This window comes from Hemiscyllium ocellatum, chromosome 2 (assembly GCF_020745735.1).
Source record: "Hemiscyllium ocellatum isolate sHemOce1 chromosome 2, sHemOce1.pat.X.cur, whole genome shotgun sequence".
Classification (NCBI taxonomy): domain Eukaryota; kingdom Metazoa; phylum Chordata; class Chondrichthyes; order Orectolobiformes; family Hemiscylliidae; genus Hemiscyllium; species Hemiscyllium ocellatum.
Genome location: NC_083402.1, coordinates 8,083,471 through 8,106,847, shown reverse-complemented (window position 1 = coordinate 8,106,847; position 23,377 = coordinate 8,083,471). Strand labels below are relative to the sequence as shown.

Sequence of the window (23,377 nt, the reverse complement as noted above, 5' to 3'; positions counted from 1 at the left end):
TTCGGTGTCCACCTTCCCAGCTCACCCCGATACCATGTGACTTCACATTTTTACCAGTCTGCAGTGAGGGAACTTGTCAAAGGCTTGACTGAAGTCCATGTAGACAACATCAAGCGCTTTCTGTACTGGAACAACTGGTGCAGCAATTGTCCCCCACCATTCAGGACTGTCTATAGCAGGACTGCAGAGCCATCTGATCCATTGGTTATGGGGTGGCTCTGTTGTGTGCTGTTTCTGCTGTTTGATGAGCAAGTAGTCCTGGGGACATTGTAGATTCATTGTGTTGGTCTCACACATTTCAGTTTGCCTGGTGTTATACACACTCTGATCTCCAACATCTGCAATCCTCACTTTCATCTGGTTGCATGCAGCAAAATCACATGTCTCTTCATTGATCTCCCAGCCTGACGGGAATGTTGGTGTGGGGGTGTGTTAATGTGGATTGTGAGGTTACAGATTGCAGTTCAATGGGCTTACAATGTAGTCTTTAACGTGGGGACTTCATATTGGGGAGTCCCTGGGCAACTCCCTCCTGACAGTATACCACTGTGCCTCCACCTCTGCTGGCTCTGTCCTGGTGGTGGGTCAGGCTGTGTCCAGGGACAGTGATCGTGGTGTCTGTGATATTGTAAGTTATGGTTCTGTGAGTTGGACCATGTGAGACTGATAGTCGATCCGTCTGTGCACTAGCTCCTAGATGTTACTGAGGAGGCCTTTGCAGGGTTGACAGGGCTGGGACTGTTCTCACTGTTATTGGGGCCTTGGTCAATGCAGAGAAGTCTGAGTCTATTTGTACTCTATTGGCATTCCTTCACTGTTGCTGGGTCAAAGTCTTGAAACTCAATCCCTTAAATTACTCTGGATAACCCCGACACCTCAGGGCTGCAGCAGTTGAAAAAGGCAGCTTCTCCTGGGCAATCAGGATGGACAATAAATGCACATCATCTGGGCCAGTGACACCCATGACCAAATAAACAAAAGTAGAAATTAATGAAACAGCGAACATCCTGAGGAAAATACAAACAAAAAACTGCAGATGCTGCAAATCAGAAACAAAAATGGAAAGTGTAAGGAAAAGCTCAGCAGGTCTGGCAGCACCTGTGGAGAGAAATTGGAGTTAACGTTTCAGGCAGAGTGACCCTTCCTCAAGATCCTGAGGAGCTTGACAATGCAGATTCTGAGAGGCTATTTGCTCTTGTGAACAGAAGTCAAACAGGGGAACAATTGCAAAATAACAGATTACCAATTTAAATAAGAATGTGGAAACATTTAATCCCATAGTTCCTCTTTTAAGTTCATGCAGCAAAGAGCCACATGGCTGGTTATCCCCCTCCTCCTGCACCCAAATATTTTACTCAGTGTAGGAAAATGTAATCTGGACTCTGAGTTTAAATTAACCTGTGCTCATTTCAAAGGTCACAGGTTGGAGCTGGTGAATGGTTACATTAGGAATGACACCAGGGGGCTCTCCTTCACACAAGAGTGTGGTCAATACTTTGAAAGTGTTTGAGCAACAGAGTGAGGGGGGAGGCTGTAAAATCCTTGACCTTGTTTAAAGTATATTAGTATTGAGCATCGGGCGGCGGGTTCTGCATGAATGAATTCAGGAGGGTTCAATGGATCCGATCTGTAAGTACCTTCAGCGGTCACACGGCACCAGGTTATAGTCCAACAGGTTTATTTGAAATAACAAGGTTCAGAGCACTGCTCCTGCATCAGGTGAAGTCCTGGTGCAGTGTGACTTCTGACTTTGTCCACCTCAGTGCAACACTGGCACCCCCACATCATGGAAGTATCTTGTAATCAAGGTTTTCAAATTGAGTGGCGAGGAGACATTTTGATCAGGGTGACTCTTGTTGGGGAATATCTAGGACAGACCTGTTAGAGATGTGAGTGGAGTCTTTAATTGTTCATTTTATTGTGAAGTTGAAAGGAATATAACATATTGAAATAAGAACTTCTGCACACTGACCTCATCCATTCTGATGTTTGTCCTTTCCTCAGCTGCTCAGGGAAATGTCCCAGTGGTGAGTGGGACAGAGGGAGATTCAGTTACTTTACCCTGTATCTTCAGTCGCTGGGACTCCTACACCCTGACCACTGTTTCCTGGATGAGGAAGGAGCCCTACCAACACATCGTTACATTTACAGCCCAATCACAGGGAACTTGGACAACTGGACACGGTGGAAATCTGTACGAGCTCATCGGGAACCCAGAGGAGGGAAACGCCTCGACCAGGATAAACCAGCTGAGTGTGAGGGACAATCACACTTACCTGTGTCTGGTGGAATACAGGTCAAGATTCAACTCTCAGTATCTGATCCAGAAAGAGACTCGGCTGCAGGTACATGGTAAGAAACCGTTCCCACATTCTTCAGCCTGTAGAAGGTGCACAGTGAGAGTGGAACAGATTCTGTGAATGTTTTGTGATTTGATTTTCTGGTGAAAGGACATGGAACTAAAACATTAACCCTGTTTCTTTCCACAGGTACTCTCTGCCCTGCTGAGTATTTGCAGCATTTTGATGTTTATTTAAAATTTCCACCATCTGTAGTGTTTTAGCTTCGGGTTTCAAATTTAATTTTAGTCCATATTTAATGTACTATGTTGTGCTGATATTGTTAGGTGCATTCTGATATCAGTATTGTAAGACATTGACAGACTCAGAACATTCAGTTATATCTCCAAATGCCCCAAAGTTATACTGACACTGAGATCATCTCCTCAAACAGGAAAGTGCAACAGTCTGATGTGTCCCTCTTGGTTACAATCTTCATCAGGAACAGTTCCATCAGTGCAACTACATTCCCCCAATGTCCATCTGACTGTGTGAGGCATCACAGCCATGTGGGACTTACCCTCGCCCTGCATTCACAGGCCCTACTTTTAATTGTGTAAGTCTTCCCTTTGTTTGTTTTCCCAAAGTGCAATACCTCACACTTATCTTAAACTCCATCTGTCACTCTTCAGCCCATTCCCATTTGATTACGATCTCTTTGTATTCTAAGAAAACCTTCTTTCATTGTTAAATGTACCATCAATGTTGGTATCAACCGCAAACTTGCAAAACAGTCTTTCTGTGTTCTTACCTAAACTTTTCAAATTATTGAGTGACAAAACTGGGCCCAGCCCTGATCCCCGTGGAACCCTGCTGGTCACAGGCCTCCAGAACAAAACCCTCCCTCCACCGTCACTCTCTGTCTTCTGCCTTTCAGCCAATTGTGCATCCACTTGCCAAGCTCACCCGGAATCCCATGGGATCTAACTTCACTAATTAGTCTACCATGGGGAACCTTATCAAAGGATTTACCAAAGTCTCAGTAAACCATTTTAACCCCTCTGCCCTCATCAATTTTCTTGTTTACCTCTTCAAAAAACTCAATCAAGTTTGTGAGACACAATATCCCTTGCACAAAACCATGCTGACTATCACTAGAGTCATAGAGCCATAGAGATGTACAGCATGGAAACAGACCCTTCGGTCCAACCCATCCATGCCGACCAGATATCCCAACCCAATTGAATCCCACCTGCCAGCACCTGGCCCATATCCCTCCAAACCCTTCCTATTCATATACCCATCCAAATGCCTCTTAAATGTTGCAATTGTACCAGTCTCCACCACTTCCTCTCGCAGCTCATTCCATACATGTACCACCCTCTGCGTAAAAAAGTTGCCTTTAGCTCTGATTTATATCTTTCCCCCTCAGCCTTAACCTATGCCCTCTAGTTCTGGACTCCCTGACCCCAGGGAAAAGACTTTGCCTATTTATCCTATCCATACCCCTCATAATTTTGGAAACCTCTATAAGGTCACCCCTCAGCCTCTGATGCTCCATGCAAAACAGCCCCAGCCTGTTCAGCCCTCTCCCCTGTAGCTCAAATCCTCCAACCCTGGCAACATCCTTGTAAATCTTTTCTGAACACTTCCAAATTTCACAACATCTTTCCGATAGGAAGGAGACCAGAATTGCATGCAATATTCCAACAGTGGCCTAACCAATGTCCTGTAAAGCCGCAACATGACCCCCTGGCTCAATACCCATGTACTCAATACTCTGACCAATAAAGGAAAGCATACCAAACGTCTACTTCACTATCCTATCTAACTGCGACTCCACTTTCAAGGAGCTATGAACCTGCACTCCAAGGTCTCTTTATTCAGCAACACTCCCGAGGACCTTACCATTAAGTGTATAAGTCTTGTTAAGATTTGCTTTCCCAAAATGCAGCACCTCACATTTATCTGAATTAAACTCCATCTGCTACTTCTCAGCCCATTGCCCCATCTGATCAAGGCCCTGTTGTAATCTGAGGTAACCCTTTTCGCTGTCCACTACACCTTCGATTTTTGGTGTCATCTGCAAACTTACTAACTGTCCCTCTTATGCTCGCATCCAAATCATTTATGTATATGACAAAAGGTAGAGGACTCAGCACCGATCCTTGTGGCACTCCACTGGTCACAGGCCTCCAGTCTGAAAAACAACCCTCCATCTCCACCCACTGTCTTCTACCTTTGAGCCATTTCTGGATCCAAATAACTGGTTCTCCCTGTATTCCTTGAGATCTAATCTTGCTAATCAGTCTCCCATGATGACCATCCCTAATCATTCCTTGTCTCTCCAAATGCATATAAATCCCAAATTTCAGAATTATTTTCAACAACTTATCCACCACTGAAGTCAGACTCACAGGTCTGAAGTTCCCAGGCTTCCCCTGACATCCCTTCTTGAACATTAGCCACTCTGCACTCATTCAGCGTCTCACTCATATTTATAGATGATACAAATGTTTCTGCAAGGTGCCCAGCGATTTCCTCTTAACTTCTGACAAAGTCCTGGGATTCATGAGACCAGGTCTCAGAGATTTATATTTTCAAAGACCTCTAGCCCTTCCTCTTCTGTAATGCAAACGGTTTTCAAAACATCAATATTTATTTCTCAGCGTTCTCTCGCCTCCACTTCTCTCTCCACTGTAAAAACTGACACAAAATATTCACTTAAGATCTCTCCCATTTCCAGAGGTCGAACACAAAGGCAATCTCTTTGCCCTTTCCTCTGTCTCGTGTTGCTGTCTTGGTCTTAATGTATTTATAGAATCCCTTTGGATTATCCTTAACCTTACTTGTTGAGGCTATCTCATGTCCTTTCTTTGACTTCCTGATCGCCCTCGTATGAATGCCCCGACACTCATTATATGGTGCAAGAGATCCATTTGGATCCAGTTGTTTATATTTAGTGTATGATTCTCTCCTATCCCTGACTGGAACCTCAATCTCTTTATTCACACATTGTTCCTGAAAGCAGTACAGTTGAAACCATCCTTTGTGAATGGTCTTTTCTGTCTCAGAAGAGATCGCAGTGATCTAAGAATCTGAATCCCTGAACATTACACCACCTCTTCAGCCATTGATTTGTCTCCTTTATCCTTTTGTTCCCTCATCTGAGCTTGGCTTTGGGAGTAAACCAGAGATTATTACTTTTGAGGGTCTGGTTTTTAATCGTCGACCTAACCTTTGATATTACTTTGTAAAGCCTTAATCCTTTCCCTAACTATGTTATTCCAATAAATGTGTACAAAAACTTCCAGTATCTCATTATTCCCTTTAACAGTATGCTTCAAACATTTTGTAATGTCCTTAATCCTAGCACCAAGAAAACAGTATAATATCCTAGATCCATGCTCACTGCTGCAGAGCCTAGTATCTGTGTCCTTGACAGGAGAATCACCTACAACAATTATTCTTTTAAATTTTGTCAAACCCCTTTGAACATAAGGTTCATTTTTAGTGCCCAAGATCTGACTGTCCCTTCTAACTTCCTCTGAGAGATTATCCTTTCAACAGTACGAGAGATTTCTGAACTACCTTCTTACCTTTCCTGACAGTCATCCTTCTATCTGACTGATCCTGCTGTGTTATCACTTCTCGAAATCTACTGGCCATCTAATGCTGTGTCTCTTGTATGCCCACAATGTCATTAAGTCAAAAAAGAACCAACTTACACTCACATCTTAACTCTAAAATAAACTACATTTCTTTATCCAAAGAGCTAATAATAAGCACAAGTGGTCAGCAGACAGCTATCAATGTTCTGATTAAAAATAAAATCCCACTCCAGAGCCAACCACGCGTTAACCTGTCCAAGAGCTCTGTGAACACAACTTGGTTTGAAACAAAACCTCCCTCAGCAATGATTTTCCATCAGCAAAGCTTCCCACAGCCCACATGTGGGCCGATCCAAAAAGTCCATTTATAGGACTCTGTTTGATAAAAAATATTGTGCCTGTCCATTTTGGGATTTTTTTGTGTTTTTGAATATAAAATAACTAAACGTGAATCAAACAAAAAGCTTTTCTTACTGAAATTTAATAAATGTAAGAAAACCAGAAGTAAATTTGGAAATAAATCTGAATCTCAGGAGCAGCTGCAAGACCCACACTCCTCTCAGTCCACTGTTTTTGATCATTTTATTTCTGAAGAAGTGTCACTGGACCCAAAACATTAACTCTACTTTCTCTCCACAGATGTCACCATACCTGCTGAGTTTTTCCCACAATTTCTGTTTTTGTCTCTGCCATCCTTACTTGGTCAGGTCTCTCCAGGACAGGGGTGGACAGTACATTAGGATTGAAGAAGGGTGTTCACTGTGTCAGGTAAGTGGAAGTGAGTGTGGGTCCTGGAGGTTGGGTCAGGGGTTGTGTGAGGAACAGCACTAGGTCCCATGATTTCTGTCCCTAGCCCCATCTACACGTGAATGCTGACCCACTGAATTATATTTACCGGCTGGGTAAGGAATCATCTATGATGCTGGGGACATCTTCTGGGTCAAGTTAGGTGTGAATGTCTCAGCCCTATCATTTGCACTGATGAGCAGGGCTCCCCCTCATTGAGGATGGGGATATTTGTGGAGACTCATATTCCTGTTAGCTGCTTAATTGTCCTCACCCATTCATAACTGCATGTGACAGGTCTGCTGAGCTTATATCTGATGCACTGACAGTGGAATCACTTACCCCAGAGCATCAATTGCAGTTTATGCTGTTTGACACAGAAGTAGTTTTATAGCTGACATCTCATTTTCAGGTTTGCTGGTGCTGTTCCTGGCATCACCTCCTGCATTGTTCATTGAACGAGAATTGATGTCCTGACTTGATGTTAATGGCTGAGTGGGGGAGAATTACATGCCATGAGCTTACAGATTGTGTTACAGCTCAATTCTGCTGTACTGATGGCCCACAGTGTCTCAGGGATCCCAGTCTTGACTTGCACGATCTGTTCAAAGTCTGTCCTATTTAACTCAGGCCTAGTGCCATACACGATGGGGATGTACCTCAATGTGATGATGGGAGTTTGTCTCCACGGAACTGTGTGGTAGTTACTCCTCCCAATCCTATAATAGGCAGATAGACGACTGAGGACAAGGTCAAGCTTTTCTCTCTTGTTGGTTCCCTCACCACCCACCACAGACCCAGTCCAAGAGCTATGTCATTTCAGATTCCACCAGCTCAGGCAGTAGTAAAGCTGCTGAGTCTGTCTTGGTGTTGGACAGTGACGTCTCCCACCCAGAGTACATTCTGTGCCAGTGTTGACCTCAGTGCTTCCTCCAAGTGGTGATAAACATGATCAGAAGCCTGGGAGTGGGGGGATTGTGGCAGTGGGAAATCATCCGGAGATTCCCTTGCTCATGTTTGACCTGATGTCATCGGATCTCATGATAATGTTTCGAGTTAAGAAAATTCTGCTTAGCAACTGCTGTCTGATTGGTTGAACTGTGCTGTTACAAAGCTAAACATCCCTGGAGTGTCTGAAAGTGTAAAGTATCTGGAGCCTACAGAGAGAAAGCAGCCAGCACTGCCTCTCCCCCATCACTATCGAGAAAAGCAGAAAAATACACAAGTAATCTGGAAAGAAAGAAGTCACATGTGAAAAGTTCTAAGTTCACCTGGTGGCCGTTGAATTTGAAGCATAACCATCACTGTCCAGAACACAGCATCTCGTTCCTGCTAAAAAACACAAGGACTGTGAGAGAGAACGATCCTTCCATCTTGTGGTCAGGACTTTTATTTTCAGAGTTTTGTTTTCCCTGTTACCCTGTCTACATTCTTTTGTCACTCATGGTAGAAATATAAATCATCTATCTTTTCTCTGTCTTACTTGTGATTGTGTGTGTCTGTGCGTGTGTGTGTGTGTGTGCGTGTGCGTGTGTGTGGCTTGCTAGGGATGCTGTTTTGGATTATTAATTAGGTATCCATTTCTTTCACTGCTCTTATTACTGGAATTATTCATTAATGGAATTATTTAACTGTTACTGAAGAATCCTGGTGTGGCTCACTTCTGTGCTGAGTGACAGTCTGTCAGGCACTTTGGGTGTCAGGGTGATCCTACTGGGATTCTTGTACATTTGTATAGCTCCTGATAATGTGTGGATCAGTAGGACATGTTCAGACATAACATGACTCATTGGGTTTCATGAAGGAGTAATGAAGATGATTGATGAATGGAGAGTGGAAGACATGACCTAATTGGACTTCAGCAAAGTATTTGACAAGGTTCTGCATGATAGACTGGTTAACAAGGTTAGATCACATGGAATACCGGGGGAACTAGCCATTTAGATACATAACTGGCTTGAAGATAGGACACAGAGTGTGGTAGCACAGGATTGCTTTTTAGACTGGAGGCCTGTACCCAGCGGTGTGCTGCAAGGATCGGTACTGGATCCACTGCTTCTTGTCATTTATATAAATGGCTCGGATGTGAATATCAGAGAAATGGTCAGTAAGTTTACAGATGACACCAAAATTGGAGGTGTAGTGAACAGCAAAGAAGGTTATCACAGAGGACAACGGGACATTGATCAGATGGGCCAATGGGCTGAGGAGTGGCAGATGGAGTTTAACTTAGATAAATTTGAGGTGTTGCATTTTGTTAAGGCAAATCAGGGCAGGACTGATACACTTCCTGGTAAAGTACTGAGGAGTGTTGCCAAACAAAGAGACCTTGGAGTGCAGGTTCATTGTTCTTTGAAAGTGGAGTCAAAGGGTAGACTGTTTAGTGAAGGAAGCATTTGGTAAACTCACCTTTATTGATCAATGCATTGAGTACAGGAATGAGGAGCTCTTATCATGGCTGTACAGGATGCTGGTTGGACCACTTCTGGAATACTGCATTCATTTCTGGTCTCTTTGCTGTAGGAAAGATGCTGTGAAACTCAAAAGGGTTCAGAAAAGATTGAGGAGAATGATACCAGGGCTGGAGGGCTTGAACATAGAACATAGAACAATACAGCACAGAACATGCCCTTCGGCCCACAATATTGTGCCAAACATTTCTCCGGGCTGAAGCACCTTTCCATGTACCTATCCAATTGCAGCTTAAAGGTCACCAATGATTCTGACTCTGCCACTCCCACAGGCAGCGCATTCCATGCCCTCACCACATTTACTGCATAGAAAGAGGTCATTTGGACCATTGTTTGTGTGTGAGTTAACAAAAATCTGACAAGACTTCCCCCAGAATACAGCTCTTGATCTTTGTGCCTTTTTAAACAACTATTTTGAGTGTTTTAAACTAATTAATGGGGGATAGGTAGAGGTGCGAGGTGGAAGTCAATTGACAGAAGTTTAAAATATCAAAAAAAAAGTAAGACAGCAGAGATGCAGGCTACTTTAACCACCTTTTTGTAAAACCCCCAAGGTCACTTCCTCCACCCCCAGAAAACTTTTGCTGACTGAAAGAGCCCTGACTACACCAAGCAACACCAACCAAAACCAACTTCCAGAACAACAGACACTAACACTTACCATTCGCTGCCTTCAAGTCCAACAACTCGAATCCCAGTTTGCAACTAAACAACAAATCCTGTAAAGAGTCCCCATTCTGTTATGGACCAGGCCAGATCCCTCAAACCCTTTAAGAAGGGAGCCCAGACCTTAACTTTGCTCGTTGTTTTAAACAGGTGTAAAGTGGATATTGCAGGAGAGAATTGGCTGGTCAAACCATTTAGTTTTAAACAAGACAGAGTTCATTTACAAGATTTGGAGGAGCCGGTGTTGGACTGGGGTGGACAAAGTTAAAAATCACACAACACCAGGTTATAGTCCAACAGGTTTATTTGGAAGCACTAGCTTTCTGAGCGCTGCTCCTTCATCAGGTGGTGTGAAACAGGACCATAAGACAAGAGTGTCTGGCAATAGATTACAGTGATACAATGATACATTGAACAAACCTTGATTATCCAGTCTTTCATCTTTTAGAATGGATTTGCTGGTTTTGATTCATTAATGTGTATTACCCAGAACTTTATTTAAGTCACATTCTCAAGATAATTTGAGGCTTTATAACAGAAGGCTGATGCCCCCTAGTTCTAGTTTCACCCACCAGTGGAAACAACGTCCCTGCTTCTACCTTATCCATTTCCTTCATAATTTTACATATTTTTGTAATATTCCCCCATCATTCTTCTAAATTCCAATGAATGTAGTCTCAGCCGACTCAATCTTCCCTCATAAGCCAAGCCCCTCAATTCTGGAATTAACCAAGTGAACCTCCCCTGCATTATCTCCAGTCCCAATGCATCCTTTCGGAATTAAGGAGACAATACTGCAGGTGTGGTCTCACCAGCCCCCTATACAGCTGCAGCATAACCTCCATCTGTTTAAACTCCATCCCTCTTACAATGAAGGATAATATTCCATTTGCCTTCAGGAAGCAATGTATAGCAGCTTCCAAACCCCAGCAGCTTCTCAAAGTTAAACTGAAATCCTGGTTATGTCGGAGCTTAACCCACTCGTTCAGAGTGCTTCTATTGTTTCAACTGTTCACGAGCTGTTTACTTTAATGTTTTGAAACAGACTTTTTTTCACCTCTATCTCAACCTCTTTTCATGAAAAAATAAATACCAGGACAAAATATACCTCTGAAAGACTGAGTATTGTCACACCAGGCCAATCCCTAACACCATGGGCTTTTATCTTATTTAGCAGCTTCCACTGGAGCACCTTGTCAAAAACCATCTGGAAATCCAAGTTGGTCATGTTCTCATTAATGACCAACTTTGATCTCTTTTATCTAACTTGCCTGTTTCCTCCTCAAAGATTTCTAACAGATTTATTTCAGGCATGACCTGCCTTTGATGAAGCCATACTGACTCAGCTGTATTTTACTCTGCACTTCCAAGTTCTCTGCAATCTCATTCTTAATAATGTTCACTAAAATCTTACAAACAACTGAAGCCAGACTAACAGCAGATAATTTCCCATCTTCTGCCGCCCTCTCCTTAACAGAGCCATGCTGTCTGTTTCTGATTAATCCCTGCCTCCTCAAGTGTAGATTAATTCTGTCCCTTTAAATTGCTTCCAATGGATTCCCCACCACTGAGCTCAGACTCACTGGCCTGGAGCTACCTGGTTTATCCCTTGCTCAATTTTTAAATCAAGGTGCCACATGAGCTTTCCTCCAGTCCACTCACACTTCTCCAGCTGTAGATCTAAACTCCATCTCCAAACGTCAGTGGATTATGATCAGTAAAAGAGACAGTCTCATTGTCTCCATGTTGAGTATATAATCCAAAGTGTTGAAAAGCTGCTAACTTCCTTTTCTATCATCAAGTTGGTTTTCTGATGTTGGTTCGACCTTTTTTGAAAAATAAGCCACAAGTTTCTCCATCCCAGCCTCGTTGTCCTGTAGGAGAACTGCTCCAATCCCCAAATCGCAAACATCTCCTGCTAATTGAAATGGTTTATTAAAGTTCGGTGCAGTTAATACACATTTATTTGTTAAAATTACTTTCAGTTTTGCAATGACTGTCTGGCAACATTCTGTAGCCCATTCAATTTTCATTTATTGTTGAACCAAGTTAGTTAAGGATGTGGCTGCTTTCCTAATATTAGATCCAAATGCCAAGGGACCTCATTATCTCTCTCATTTCGTTGGCTGTCAATGGACGGTTAGGAAAGGGGCTTTCAGATCTTCATGTTGTTACTTCAACAGCCAGACTCCTCCCCAAAACCCAGTTCGAAACTGTGGCCTCTCCCTGACAGACTGACCATCTCACTGCAAGGTCCCAGTTCCCAGTGAACATCTGCCACCTCCTTGAGCATTCGGTCTCTCCCAGACTTGGTGGAACCAGTTCCCAGGGACTGTCTTTATTAATGACCAACGTCTGTCTGTTTACATGCACTGCTCTTCCCCAGTGTTGAAGAATCTATGGAATTGTTTTGATCAGAATCAACTTGCAAATAACTTCCACATCTGGCCTCATAAATTAAGCCAAATTTGTTTGTCTTCCTCAGGTAACAGTCCTCAGTTCACAACTCTAAGCAAAGATTGATAAAACAAAATAAAAATCATTAAAAGTCACCAAGGATTCTAACATCATTGGCTGCAACATTTCAAGGAGACAGCTCACCAGTACTTTCTCAAGGGCAGTTAGGAACAGACAAGAAATGATGGCCTCACTTGTGACACCCTCATCCCATGAATGACTAAAAAAATCAGCAGTGCCTGTGAAGTCGTCTGAACAGCAAAAGGAGGCCCAGGCTTTTGGGACTTACAGAATCAAGCTATCTGTGCAGTTGGTTTTTGCCGGTGATCGTGTTCTGCACAAGTTCACCTCCCCCACCCTTCTTTTTCTCACTTTGACAGCACTTCCCTCTGTTGCTTCCTCCCTCAAGTGTCAATCAAGCTTCCCCTTCAGTACAACAATGGTCACTGTGTCAACCACTTGGTGTATGAGCAGGTTCCACATCCTAACCACTCCCTGCAGAGAAGCTTTTTCTGAATCCCTTGGTGATTTGGTGCTGACTATTGTATTTATGTTTCATAGTTTCAGGGTCCTCCACATTTCCTGTTTTTTGATCCTATCGTACCAGTTATGAAACCCAATCAGTTGATTCACCTTTGTGGAGATTTTAAGCAAATGGTTAACCATATAAATACTCATTGAGTATTCATTCAGGCAGCCATTTTCTATTCAAAAACGTTGATGATGCAAGGTGAATCTTTCTCAACCAACCTCACCTGATCAAGCTCGGGTCCAAACCCTTTACTACAATCAGTGATCACTGAACCAGCTGCTTCTCATAAGAGACTGGAACCGAAGTTGTATCCTTAATTTGGAAAGGTTTCCCGGTATGGGTTCTCAATCTTGCTGAGGTCTTGTACAAACCTAAGGGTTAGAGTCCAGGGCAAATTCTGTTAAAGACTGGTTGTATGATCACTGCAACGGCCATTCTGGTATTGACCTCAACTAGAATAGGTCATCATTTAACCAGACTCCAATTTTGATTGGTTCTGATTTAGGTGTTGTGAAACAAATTAATTATTCTACATAAGATGTAGATGGACTTTCCTGGACACTGACTGATGAGTTCTCTTACTCAGTTTAGGTCGAGTGAAACTCTTTTACTGTCTCGAGTCCTGATTCCTGCAGCAATGACAATGCTGTGCCGGCCTGGATCCTGAAGAAAGTTGTCACTATTTGGTTGAAGCTTGGTTTTGTTTTGGGGTTTTGCTCTGGGCTGACCTGGAGTCCCTCTGTTCAGGATATGTCCTGAGTGAGGCTGTGCAATTGCCTTCACTCAGGTGGTGGTTCCCTCAGCTCAGTCGGTCTGGTGTGGGTGCCTACTTCCAGGGGAATATCCTACTACTCATTGGCTTCACTTGCTGCATTTTCCATTGGTAAAGCCAGTTGTACTGCTTTCTTGAAGCTAGTAGGCACTTTTGCATGGTTACATTATTAATCTCACCCCTGTTGTCACTGAAATAATTCCAAAAAGGCTTGTATTTCATCACCAAATCAACCCTTATTTCCATGTGGAGAGTCCTTGGCATTGATCCAGCTCCCTCAGAGTGAACAGGATATCTATCACTCCTGTTCTTATCTGTCAGCCAGGACTCCCTGATTGGACCAGATTACCTGCATCAGTTAGGGAACTCAAATTCTGTGAGGCCCACCTGGCTGACCTTGTTACAATCACTACACACTCTTGATAGTTTTCAAGAGATTCGCTTGATCCCAGTTGTTTATACCTCACAAAAGATTCCTTATTATTCTTGAGCATAGCCTCAATATCTTTGTTCATCCATTATCCCAGACTCCTACCAGCCTTACTCTTCCCTGTAACAGGAACATCATGTCTCTGAACTCTCATTATCTCAGTTTTGCAAACTCCAATTGCCAGTGGTCCCTTTACCTGTGAACAGTTTACTCCAATCAAGTTTGAAAGTTCCTGTCCCATGCCATCAAGATTTGCCTGACTCTAATTATATACTACTTTACAATGCCCATACTTTTTCATAACTAATCTAAAACTAACAAAATGACGATCACTGCTCCCAAACGTTTCAGTCGCTTGCCTTACTTTCCAAGAGAATGTCACATTTTGCTCCTTCTCTGATAGGGACAGCTACAGATTGAGACAGAAAATTTTCTTGAACACATTTAACAATTTCCTCACTTGTCCAAGCACCAAACACTATGGCAGTGCCAGTCTCTATCTGGAAAGTTAAAATTGCCTTTTATTACAACCCTATTATTCTTACATAGAGCTGAGATCTCTTTACATTTTTGCTCCTCAATTTCCATCTGTCTATTGAGGGCAGATAGAGCAATCCCATCAAGGTGATCATCCCTGAGGTTAATAACATCGTGAGGAGAATACAGACAGTGAATAACAAACGTCTTTGTCTCAGGGTTTGGGGGTAGTTCAAAACAAGGGGCATATTTTTAAGATGAGTGGAGAAAGAATGAAGAGGGACATGATGGGCAAGTATTCACACAGAGCGGGGTTTGTATGTGAAATGGACTGCCAGAAAAAAAATGCTAGATGTAGGTACAGTTACAACATTTATGGGAAATTTGAATAGGGACATGAATCAGAAAGGTTTAGAGCAACACTTTGGCTCAGTGTTTCGCACTGCTGCCTCACTGCACCAGGGGCCTGCATTCAATTCCAACCTTGGGCGACTGTCTATGCAATGTTTGCACATTCTCCCTGTGTCTGCGTTGGTTTCCTCTGAGTGCTCCAGTTTCCTCGTACAATCCAAAAGATGTGCAGGTGAGGTGAATTAGTTAGGGGTAAATGTAGAATCCAGGCACCCTGAGTGTCCTACTTAAAGGACAGAGTCAATAAGACTGGGTAACACCCATTGGAAGAGGGCAGGCAGAGGTGACCCTAATTCCCACATCAGTACCACAGCTTGGGTTGTTCCAGGGCTGGTGATCTATTACAGGAAGTTCATACATAACCTGACGTCCATCCTGACACCTTTGTATCAACCTGCTTGTGGTGCCTGCTTGTACACACATCAGAGTAGTGTGAGCTGATTGGTGGCCCAGTAGAGAGACATAACCAATTAGAGATGTGTCTGGGACTTTGGCTTCTGCAGAATGTAAATATGCCCAGAGAGGGAAGTCGATTGGGCGTTCATATTTGGAGTCAGCACATTCTGTTAATACCTATATGAATACAAATTTCTAATAATCACAGACCACAAACCCCTGTTACATCTTCTGAAAGAGGATAAGGCAGTGCTGTCCATACCTTCAGGCCGGATTCAGCAATGGGCTTGAATATGAAGTGGGTTTAATTACAATTAGGACACTGTCCGGGACCCCAAGTAACAAATGTGGATACATTGAGCCACCTCCCACTGGCAGATACACCACCGATGGTACCACCACTGGAAAAGTCGTCAACGGTTTTAAATTTTCTGGACACACTTCCAGTCACAGCTGACAATATCAGACTTTGGATGAAGACAGATCCAAACTTGGCCAACCTGAAATAGCTGGTGTGCTGGGGGAAACCAAAGGGTCATCACAACCAGAAGTGAAACCTTTCTCAACCACAGGAGAGGATGGTAGATTATTATGTGGAGTAAGAGTGTCTGCCTCGAGTCAAGGTCATCCAGGGGTTTCCAAAATGAAGATGTCAGCCGGGTGGACCTCATAGGATATGAGTTCCCTGACTTGGGGTTGTTAGTTTAAGAACAGGAATGTCAGAGATTCTGTTCACTCTGAGAGCTTGCTGCGAGGGAGCTGGATCAGGGTCAGGACTCTCCCTGTGTAAATAAGGGGCGACTTGGGGAAGGGATGCTTGTCTCTGTGGAGTTATTACAGAGTGTAGGGGAATTCTAAAGAGGGATATCAGGAGGGAGGAAAGTGCATATGAGATAGCCATGGCAGAAACTGTTCAATACAGATAATCCAAAGAGCAACTGGGGAAAGAACAGGGCCCCTTAAAGATCAAAGAGGTCATCACTGTGTGGAACCACAGGAGATGGGAGGGATACTAAATGAACACGTTACATTTGTGTTTATTGTGGAGAAAGAAATGAAGGCGAGGGAATTTGGGAAAATAAATATTGATGACTTGAAAACAGCCTACATTTCAGAAGAGGAAATGCTGGAGTTCCTGAAAACATAAAGGTGAATAAATCATCAGGACATGGTCATATGTATCCCAGGGCATTATGGGACGTTAGGGAAGAAATTATGGGGCCTCTAGCTGAGATATTTGCATCATCTGCATCCAAAGGTAAGGTGCTGGAGGACTGGACGTTGTCTAACATTATGCCTTTATTGTAGAAAGGCTGCAAGGAGATGCCTGGGAACTATAACCCTGTGAGTCTGACATCACTGGTGGGTAGGTTCTTGGAGGAGGTTCTGAGAAATAGGATTTACAGGCATGTGAAGAAGTTAGGACTGTTAAGGAATATAATGTGGAGGTGCCGGTGTTGGACTGGGGTGGACAAAGTTTAAAAACCTCACCCAACACCAGGGATAAGGGATAGTCAGCACTGCTGTGTGCAGGGGAAATCATGTCTCACAAACTTGATTAAATTTTTTGATGCTGTAACCAGAAAGATTGATGAGGGCAAGATGGGAGATGTTATTGACTTGGTCATTTTGCAAAGCCTTTGACAAGGTTCCGCATGGTAGACCAGTTAGTAAAGTCAGATCACGTGATTCAGGGGAAGAATGTGAATTGGACACAAAATTGACGTGATGGTAGGAGACAGAGGGTGGTGATGGGGTTTTGTTTTTACATTGTACCATGTGGCCTCATTTGAAGAATATTCTAAGATATCATCCATCTTATTACAGCAATTGACTCCTTGGTCAATGTTGCAATACCCCCTCCTCTTTTACATTCCCCTTCCCCCACATGTCTCATCTGATGGTTCTCTACCCGGGACATTGTGCTGTCAATCTTGTAAGAGAAAGTGAGGACTGCAGATGACCCCACACCGATCTCCGTTCGCAAGCCTAACCCCGCCCCCCACGCCGAACCCCACCCCTGCCCCGATCTCCGTCTCCGCCCCGATTCCCGTCCCCACGCCTAACCCCGCCCGAACTCCCAGCTCCAGCCCCACTCCAGCTCCTAGCTCCCAGCCCTGCTGTGTGTTCACCATCCCTCCAGACCTCCCCCTCTCTGAGGATGAACGATTGGTCCTCGGCAGAGGTCTCACCTTCATTCCCCTATGCTCTCAGATTAAGAGTTCAACACGCAGCGAGATATTGAACAATTCTTCCACCGCCTTCACCTCTGCACCTACTTCTTCAACCAGGATTCTCGCCCACCCACTGACGTCCCCTTCTTCCGCCTCCAACACACCCCATCCACCTGGACACCCCGTGCTGGCCTCTTACCTGACCTCGATCTCTTCATTGCCAACTGCCGCTGAGACATTAACTGCCTCAACCTCTCCACCCCACTCACCCACTCCAGTTTCTCACCCTCGGAACGTGCAGCCTTCCACTCCCTCCGCTCCAACCCCAACCTCACTATCGAACCGGCAGACAAGGGAGGCGCGGTAGTAGTTTGGGGCACTGACATTTACACCGCTGAGGCTAAACGCCAGCTTGCGGACACCAGCTGCTACTGCCCTCTTGACCATGACCCCACCTCCCACCACCAAACCATCATCTCCCAGACCATCCATAACCTCATCACCTCAGGGGATCTCCCATCCACCGCCTCCAACCTCATAGTCCCACAACCCCGCACCGCCCGTTTCTACCTCCTGCCCAAAATCCACAAACCTGACTGCCCCGGCCGACCCATTGTCTCAGCCTGCTCCTGCCCCACCGAACTCATCTCCGCATACCTTGACACGGTCCTGTCCCCCTTAGTCCAAGAACTCCCCACCTACATTCGGGACACCACCCACGCCCTCCACCTCCTCCATGATTTTTGCTTCCCCGGTCCCCGACGCCTTATCTTCACTATGGACATCCAGTCCCTGTACACCTCCATCCCCCATCACGAAGGCCTCAAAGCCCTCTTCTTCTTCCTTTCCCGCCGTACCAACCAGTACCCTTCCACTGGCATCCTCCTTCAACTGACTGAACTGGTCCTCACCCTGAACAACTTCTCATTCCAATCCTCCCACTTCCTTCAAACCAAAGGAGTAGCCACGGGCACCCACATGGGCCCAGCTATGCCTGCCTCTTTGTAAGATATGTGGACGTGCAGCCCTCCACTCCCTCCGCTCCAACCCCAACCTCACCATCAAACCGGCAGACAAGGGAGGCGCGGTAGTAGTTTGGCGCACCGACCTTTATACCGCTGAGGCCAAACTCCAGCTCGCAGACGCCTCCTCTTATCGCCCCCTTGACCATGACCCCACCTCCCACCACCAAACCATCATCTCCCAGACCATCCATAACCTCATCACCTCAGGGGATCTCCCATCCACCGCCTCCAACCTCAGTCCCACAACCCCGCACCACCCGTTTCTAACTCCTGCCCAAAATCCACAAACCTGACTGCCCCGGCCGACCCATTGTCTCAGCCTGCTCCTACCCCACCCAACTCATCTCCGCGTACCTCGACACGGTTCTGTCCCCTTTAGTCCAAGAACTCCCCACCTATGTTCGGGACACCACCCACGCCCTCCACCTCCTCCAGGATTTTCGCTTCCCCGGTCCCCAACGCCTTATTTTCACGATGGACGTCCAGTCCCTGTACACCTCCATCCCCCATCACGCAGGACTCAAGACCCTCCAATTCTTCCTTTCCCGCCGCACAACCAGTACCCTTCCACTGACACCCTCCTTCGACTGACTGAACTGGTCCTCACCCTGAATAACTTCTCTTTTCAATCCTCCCACTTCCTCCAAACTAAAGAAGTTGCCATGGGCACCCGCATGGGTCCCAGCTATGCCTGTCTCTTCGTAGGATATGTGGAACAGTCCATCTTCCGCAGCTACGCTGGCACCACCCCCCCACCTTTCTCTCCGCCACATCAATGACTGTATCGGTGCTGCCTCGTGCTCCTATGAGGAAGGTTGAACAGTTCATCCACTTTACCAACACCTTCCACCCCGACCTCAAATTTATCTGGACTATCTCAGACCCCTTCCTCCCCTTCCTAGACCTCTCCATTTCTATCTTGGACGACCGAATCAACACAGACATTAACTATAAACCGACTGATTCCCACAGCTACCTGGACTACACCTCCTCCCACCCTGCCTCCTGTAAAAACACCATCCCATATTTCCAATTCCTTCATCTCCACCACATCTGCTCCCAGGAGGACCAGTTCCAATACCGAACAACCCAGATTACCCTGCCTGTAATCCTGATTAAGGGCTTTTGCCTGAAACATTGATTTTCATGCTCCTCGAATGCTGCCTGACCTGCTGTGCTTTTCCAGCACCACTCTAATCTCGACTCTGGTTTCCAGCATCTGTTTTTACCTGTTTTTACCTCAGTCCTTGTTTTTACCTGTTTTTACCCACCCTCAACTACATCCCTGCAATAACAACTAAATCACATACCAATGTGTTAATCTACAACCTCAGCTCATCTGCCTTACTCACAAGTAAATGCCATCCAGCCATGCCACACTCCCTTATGCCCTCCCTTGATGATATTCACACTGCCTTCTGGATTTCCTTGGATCGTCTTCTTGGGTCAGTTAGCTCGGTTGGATGGACAGTTGGTTTGTGATGTGGAGTAAAGCCAACAATGCGGGTTTAATTCCCATACTGTCTGTGGGGACCATGAAGGCCTCAGGTTCTCAACCGTGTCACTGTCTGAGGCAGAGTGGCCCTCAGATTAAATCACCATCAGTCACCTCTCTCTAATGAGACAGCAGTTCTCTGGGATTATGACTGATTTATTTTTTTACTTTAGTTCTCCTTCTTCATGTCTCTGTGTATCACCTTCACCCTCTGCAATACTTTCACTGTGTACCCCATCCCTCTGCTACGCCTGATGAATGAGCCAGGTTGCTGAAGGCTGGCTCGGTACTAGAGTAGAAGGTGATGGGAAATAGAAAAGGTTCTGCAGGGAGGGCCCTGAGTCCTGCTCTTCAGATCACTCTGGGTCTCCTGGAAACTCTCAGGCACCAAAAACTCTCATCAACCAACAGCAACAAACACCCACAGTCGAACCACAAACCCCCTGAAACCTTCTGTTGTGCTCCAGCCTGTAGCTCATTCCACACTGTCCCAGGTTAGTTTATAAACCATGACTGAACAATGTTATATATGTTCTCATCATACAACAGATTCAGTGTTTTACCTCACTGTTTGGTGTCTGTGCTGTGTTCATATCCTCTCTCTCTCTCCCCTCACAGCTTTGTCTGCTTATGGTTGGTCAATGACAATCGCGGATGGAGTGTGGGCTGAGGAAGGAGGCTCTGCTGTCTTACCCTGCAGCTTCACCCACCCTGACACTCACCTCACACTCACCGGCTCCATCTTATGGTACAAGAAGGAAACACGGGCTTTTATCTTTAAGTGTACATATCCTGGTCCAGATCATTCCCAGGGTGAGCTGTGTGAGAATGTGATACAGCGGCACGGTGGGAATCGATTCAGATTCGTGGGGAACCTCAGCAACAAAGATGTCTCAGTTATGATGGAGGGACTGAGCCGGGAGGATGTTGGTTCCTATCGGTGTCGTGTGGAGCTCAATATCGGCAAGTTTCAATCATGGTATGGAACACGCCTGGAAGTGGAAGGTGAGGAACAATGTTCGGATGGTGTCACTGCCCTGACAGCTCAATGGGGACAGGCTCCACCAGGTCCGGGAGCTCTCGGGTTGGGTTCTTCTCCTGGGCTCTTCCAGTTGGTCTCAGGCAGGAGGCAGTGAGAAGGAGAGAGAGAGGGAGAGACCTGGCTGGGATTTACAGACCAATCCATTTCCGAATCTGAAACCTCCCACAGTCACTCATTTGCTGTGGTCAGACCGGCTTCAGTTGTTTGGGACAGGGAACAGACACAACATCATCAAGGATTCAAGCTCCAAGACCCCCTTCCCAATGAGAGTCCTGCTCTATCGGCATTGGGTGAGAAAAAGAGATCCATAAATTCTGAGCCCTCATTGGATGAGCACGTCTCAGAGTGAGGGAACCCTCAGTTCGCATTGGCTGAAAATCTCACTGTTTCTATCTTCACTTTCTATTGGCTGAGCAGAAATTAGATGGATTGGGGGGGGGGGGAGAAGGAATCTGCAGAGGCTAATGTCCTGGCGAATACTTTCCAATCCATGGCAGATTGTGAAATTAGAATTTGAAAGGAATCTAGACTGAAAAGCCAGTTTAATAAAGACCATGTAGACACCTCGGACAAAAATAATACCTGGTTCACTCATGTTCTTTAGGGAGGGAAATCTGTATCCTTGATGGTCTGACCTACATGCGACCCCACTGTAATGAGGTTGACTCTTAACTGCCCCCTGAATGACTCACTCTGTTGTGGACAAGGAGTGAGCCCAGGAGTGTAAATGGAATTGTGACTTCAAGAGTAGGCCACAGGCTGGAGATCCTGTAAATTAACACACCTGACTCCAAAGCATATTGAGCAGTTCGAAGTGTGATGGAATACTCCCCACTTGTCTGGAAGAGTGCAGGAAAATATATTGCTGCCCTGTCACTGTCACTGGGTCAAAATCCTGGAACTCCCCCACCCCAACAGTATTGTAACAATAAAAATAACAAGAAAATACACTGCAGCAAGGCAGCAACACTTCCTCCACCAGCACCTTCCAAAGTAGTGACCTCTATAACCTCAGTGTAAAAAATGGCATCAGATACAGACCATCCTGACTGGGAAGTATAGTTATCTTTTCATTGTTCAAGGGGACGTGGGTGTCACATGCTCGGTCAGCCTATATTGGCCATCCCTAATTGACCTGGAGAAGGGAATGGTGAGCTGCCTTCTTGATCTGCTGCATTCCCTCAGCTGCAGGGACATTCCCGATAAGGTTGTTTAAGGATTCCAAGGGGTTTGTCCCAGTCAGACTGAAGTAATGATGAAATATTCCCAAATCAAGATGGTGAGTGTATTGGAGGGAAGCTTGTAGGTGGTGATGTTCTCATGTATATAGTGGAGGGAAAGTCATTGATGATACAGCAGGAGATGGTTAGGCCAAGGACTCTATCCTGAGGAACTCCTGCAGGGATGTTCTGGAACTGAGATGACTGACCAACCACCACAATCATAGTCCCACAACCCCACACCGCCCGTTTCTACCTCCTGCCCAAAATCCACAAACCTGACTGCCCCGGCCGATCCATTGTCTCAGCCTGCTCCTGCTTCCACAGAACTCATCTCTCCTTACCTCGCCATGGTCCTGTCCCCCTTAGTCCAAGAACTCCCGACCTATGTTTGGGACACCACCGACGCCCTCCACCTCCTCCAAGATTTTTACTTCCCCGGTCCCCAATTCCTTATCTTCACTATGGACATCCAGTCCCTGCACTCCTCCATCCCCCATCACGAAGGACTCAAAGCCCTCTGCTTCTTCATTTCCCTCCATACCAACCAGTACCCTTCCACTGACACCCTCCTTTGACTGACTGAACTGGTCCTCACCCTGAACAACGTCTCTTTCCAATCCTCCCACTTCCTCCAAACCAAAGGAGTAGCCATGGGCACCCGCATGGGCCCCAGCTATGCCTGCCTCTTCTTAGGATATGTGGAACAGTCCATCTTCTGCAGCTACACTGTCACCACACCCCACCTTTTCCTCCACTACGTCGATGACTGTATCGGTGCTGACTCGTGCTCCCACGAGGAGGTTGAACAGTTCATGGGCTTTACTAACACCTTCCAGCCCGACCTCAATTTTATCTTGACCATCTCAGACTCCTCCCTCCCCTTCCTAGACCTTTCCATTTCTATCTCGGGCAACCGAATGAACACGGACATTTACTATAAACCCACCGATTTCCACAGCTACCTTGCCTACACCTCCTCCCACTCTGCCCCCTGTAAAAACGCCATCCCATACTCCCAATTTCTTTGTCTCCGCCGCATCTGCTCCCAGGAGGACCAGTTCCAATACCGTACAACCTAGATGGTCTCCTTCTTCAAAGTCCGTAATTTACCCCCAGACATAATCGACGAT

At 45.5% G+C, this 23,377-nt stretch overlaps 1 protein-coding gene across 1 annotated transcript in view; it reads left to right on the top strand.

Moving 5' to 3' along the window:
- The window catches only part of LOC132829852 (uncharacterized), a 105,121-nt gene that overhangs the window by 13,399 nt on the left and 68,345 nt on the right, over window positions 1-23,377 (top strand). The window contains exons 3-4 of the mRNA XM_060847237.1: window positions 2,005-2,352; window positions 20,601-20,987. Coding sequence (XP_060703220.1) covers window positions 2,005-2,352; window positions 20,601-20,987 — 735 coding nt within the window. The remainder of the gene's footprint in view (window positions 1-2,004; window positions 2,353-20,600; window positions 20,988-23,377) is intronic.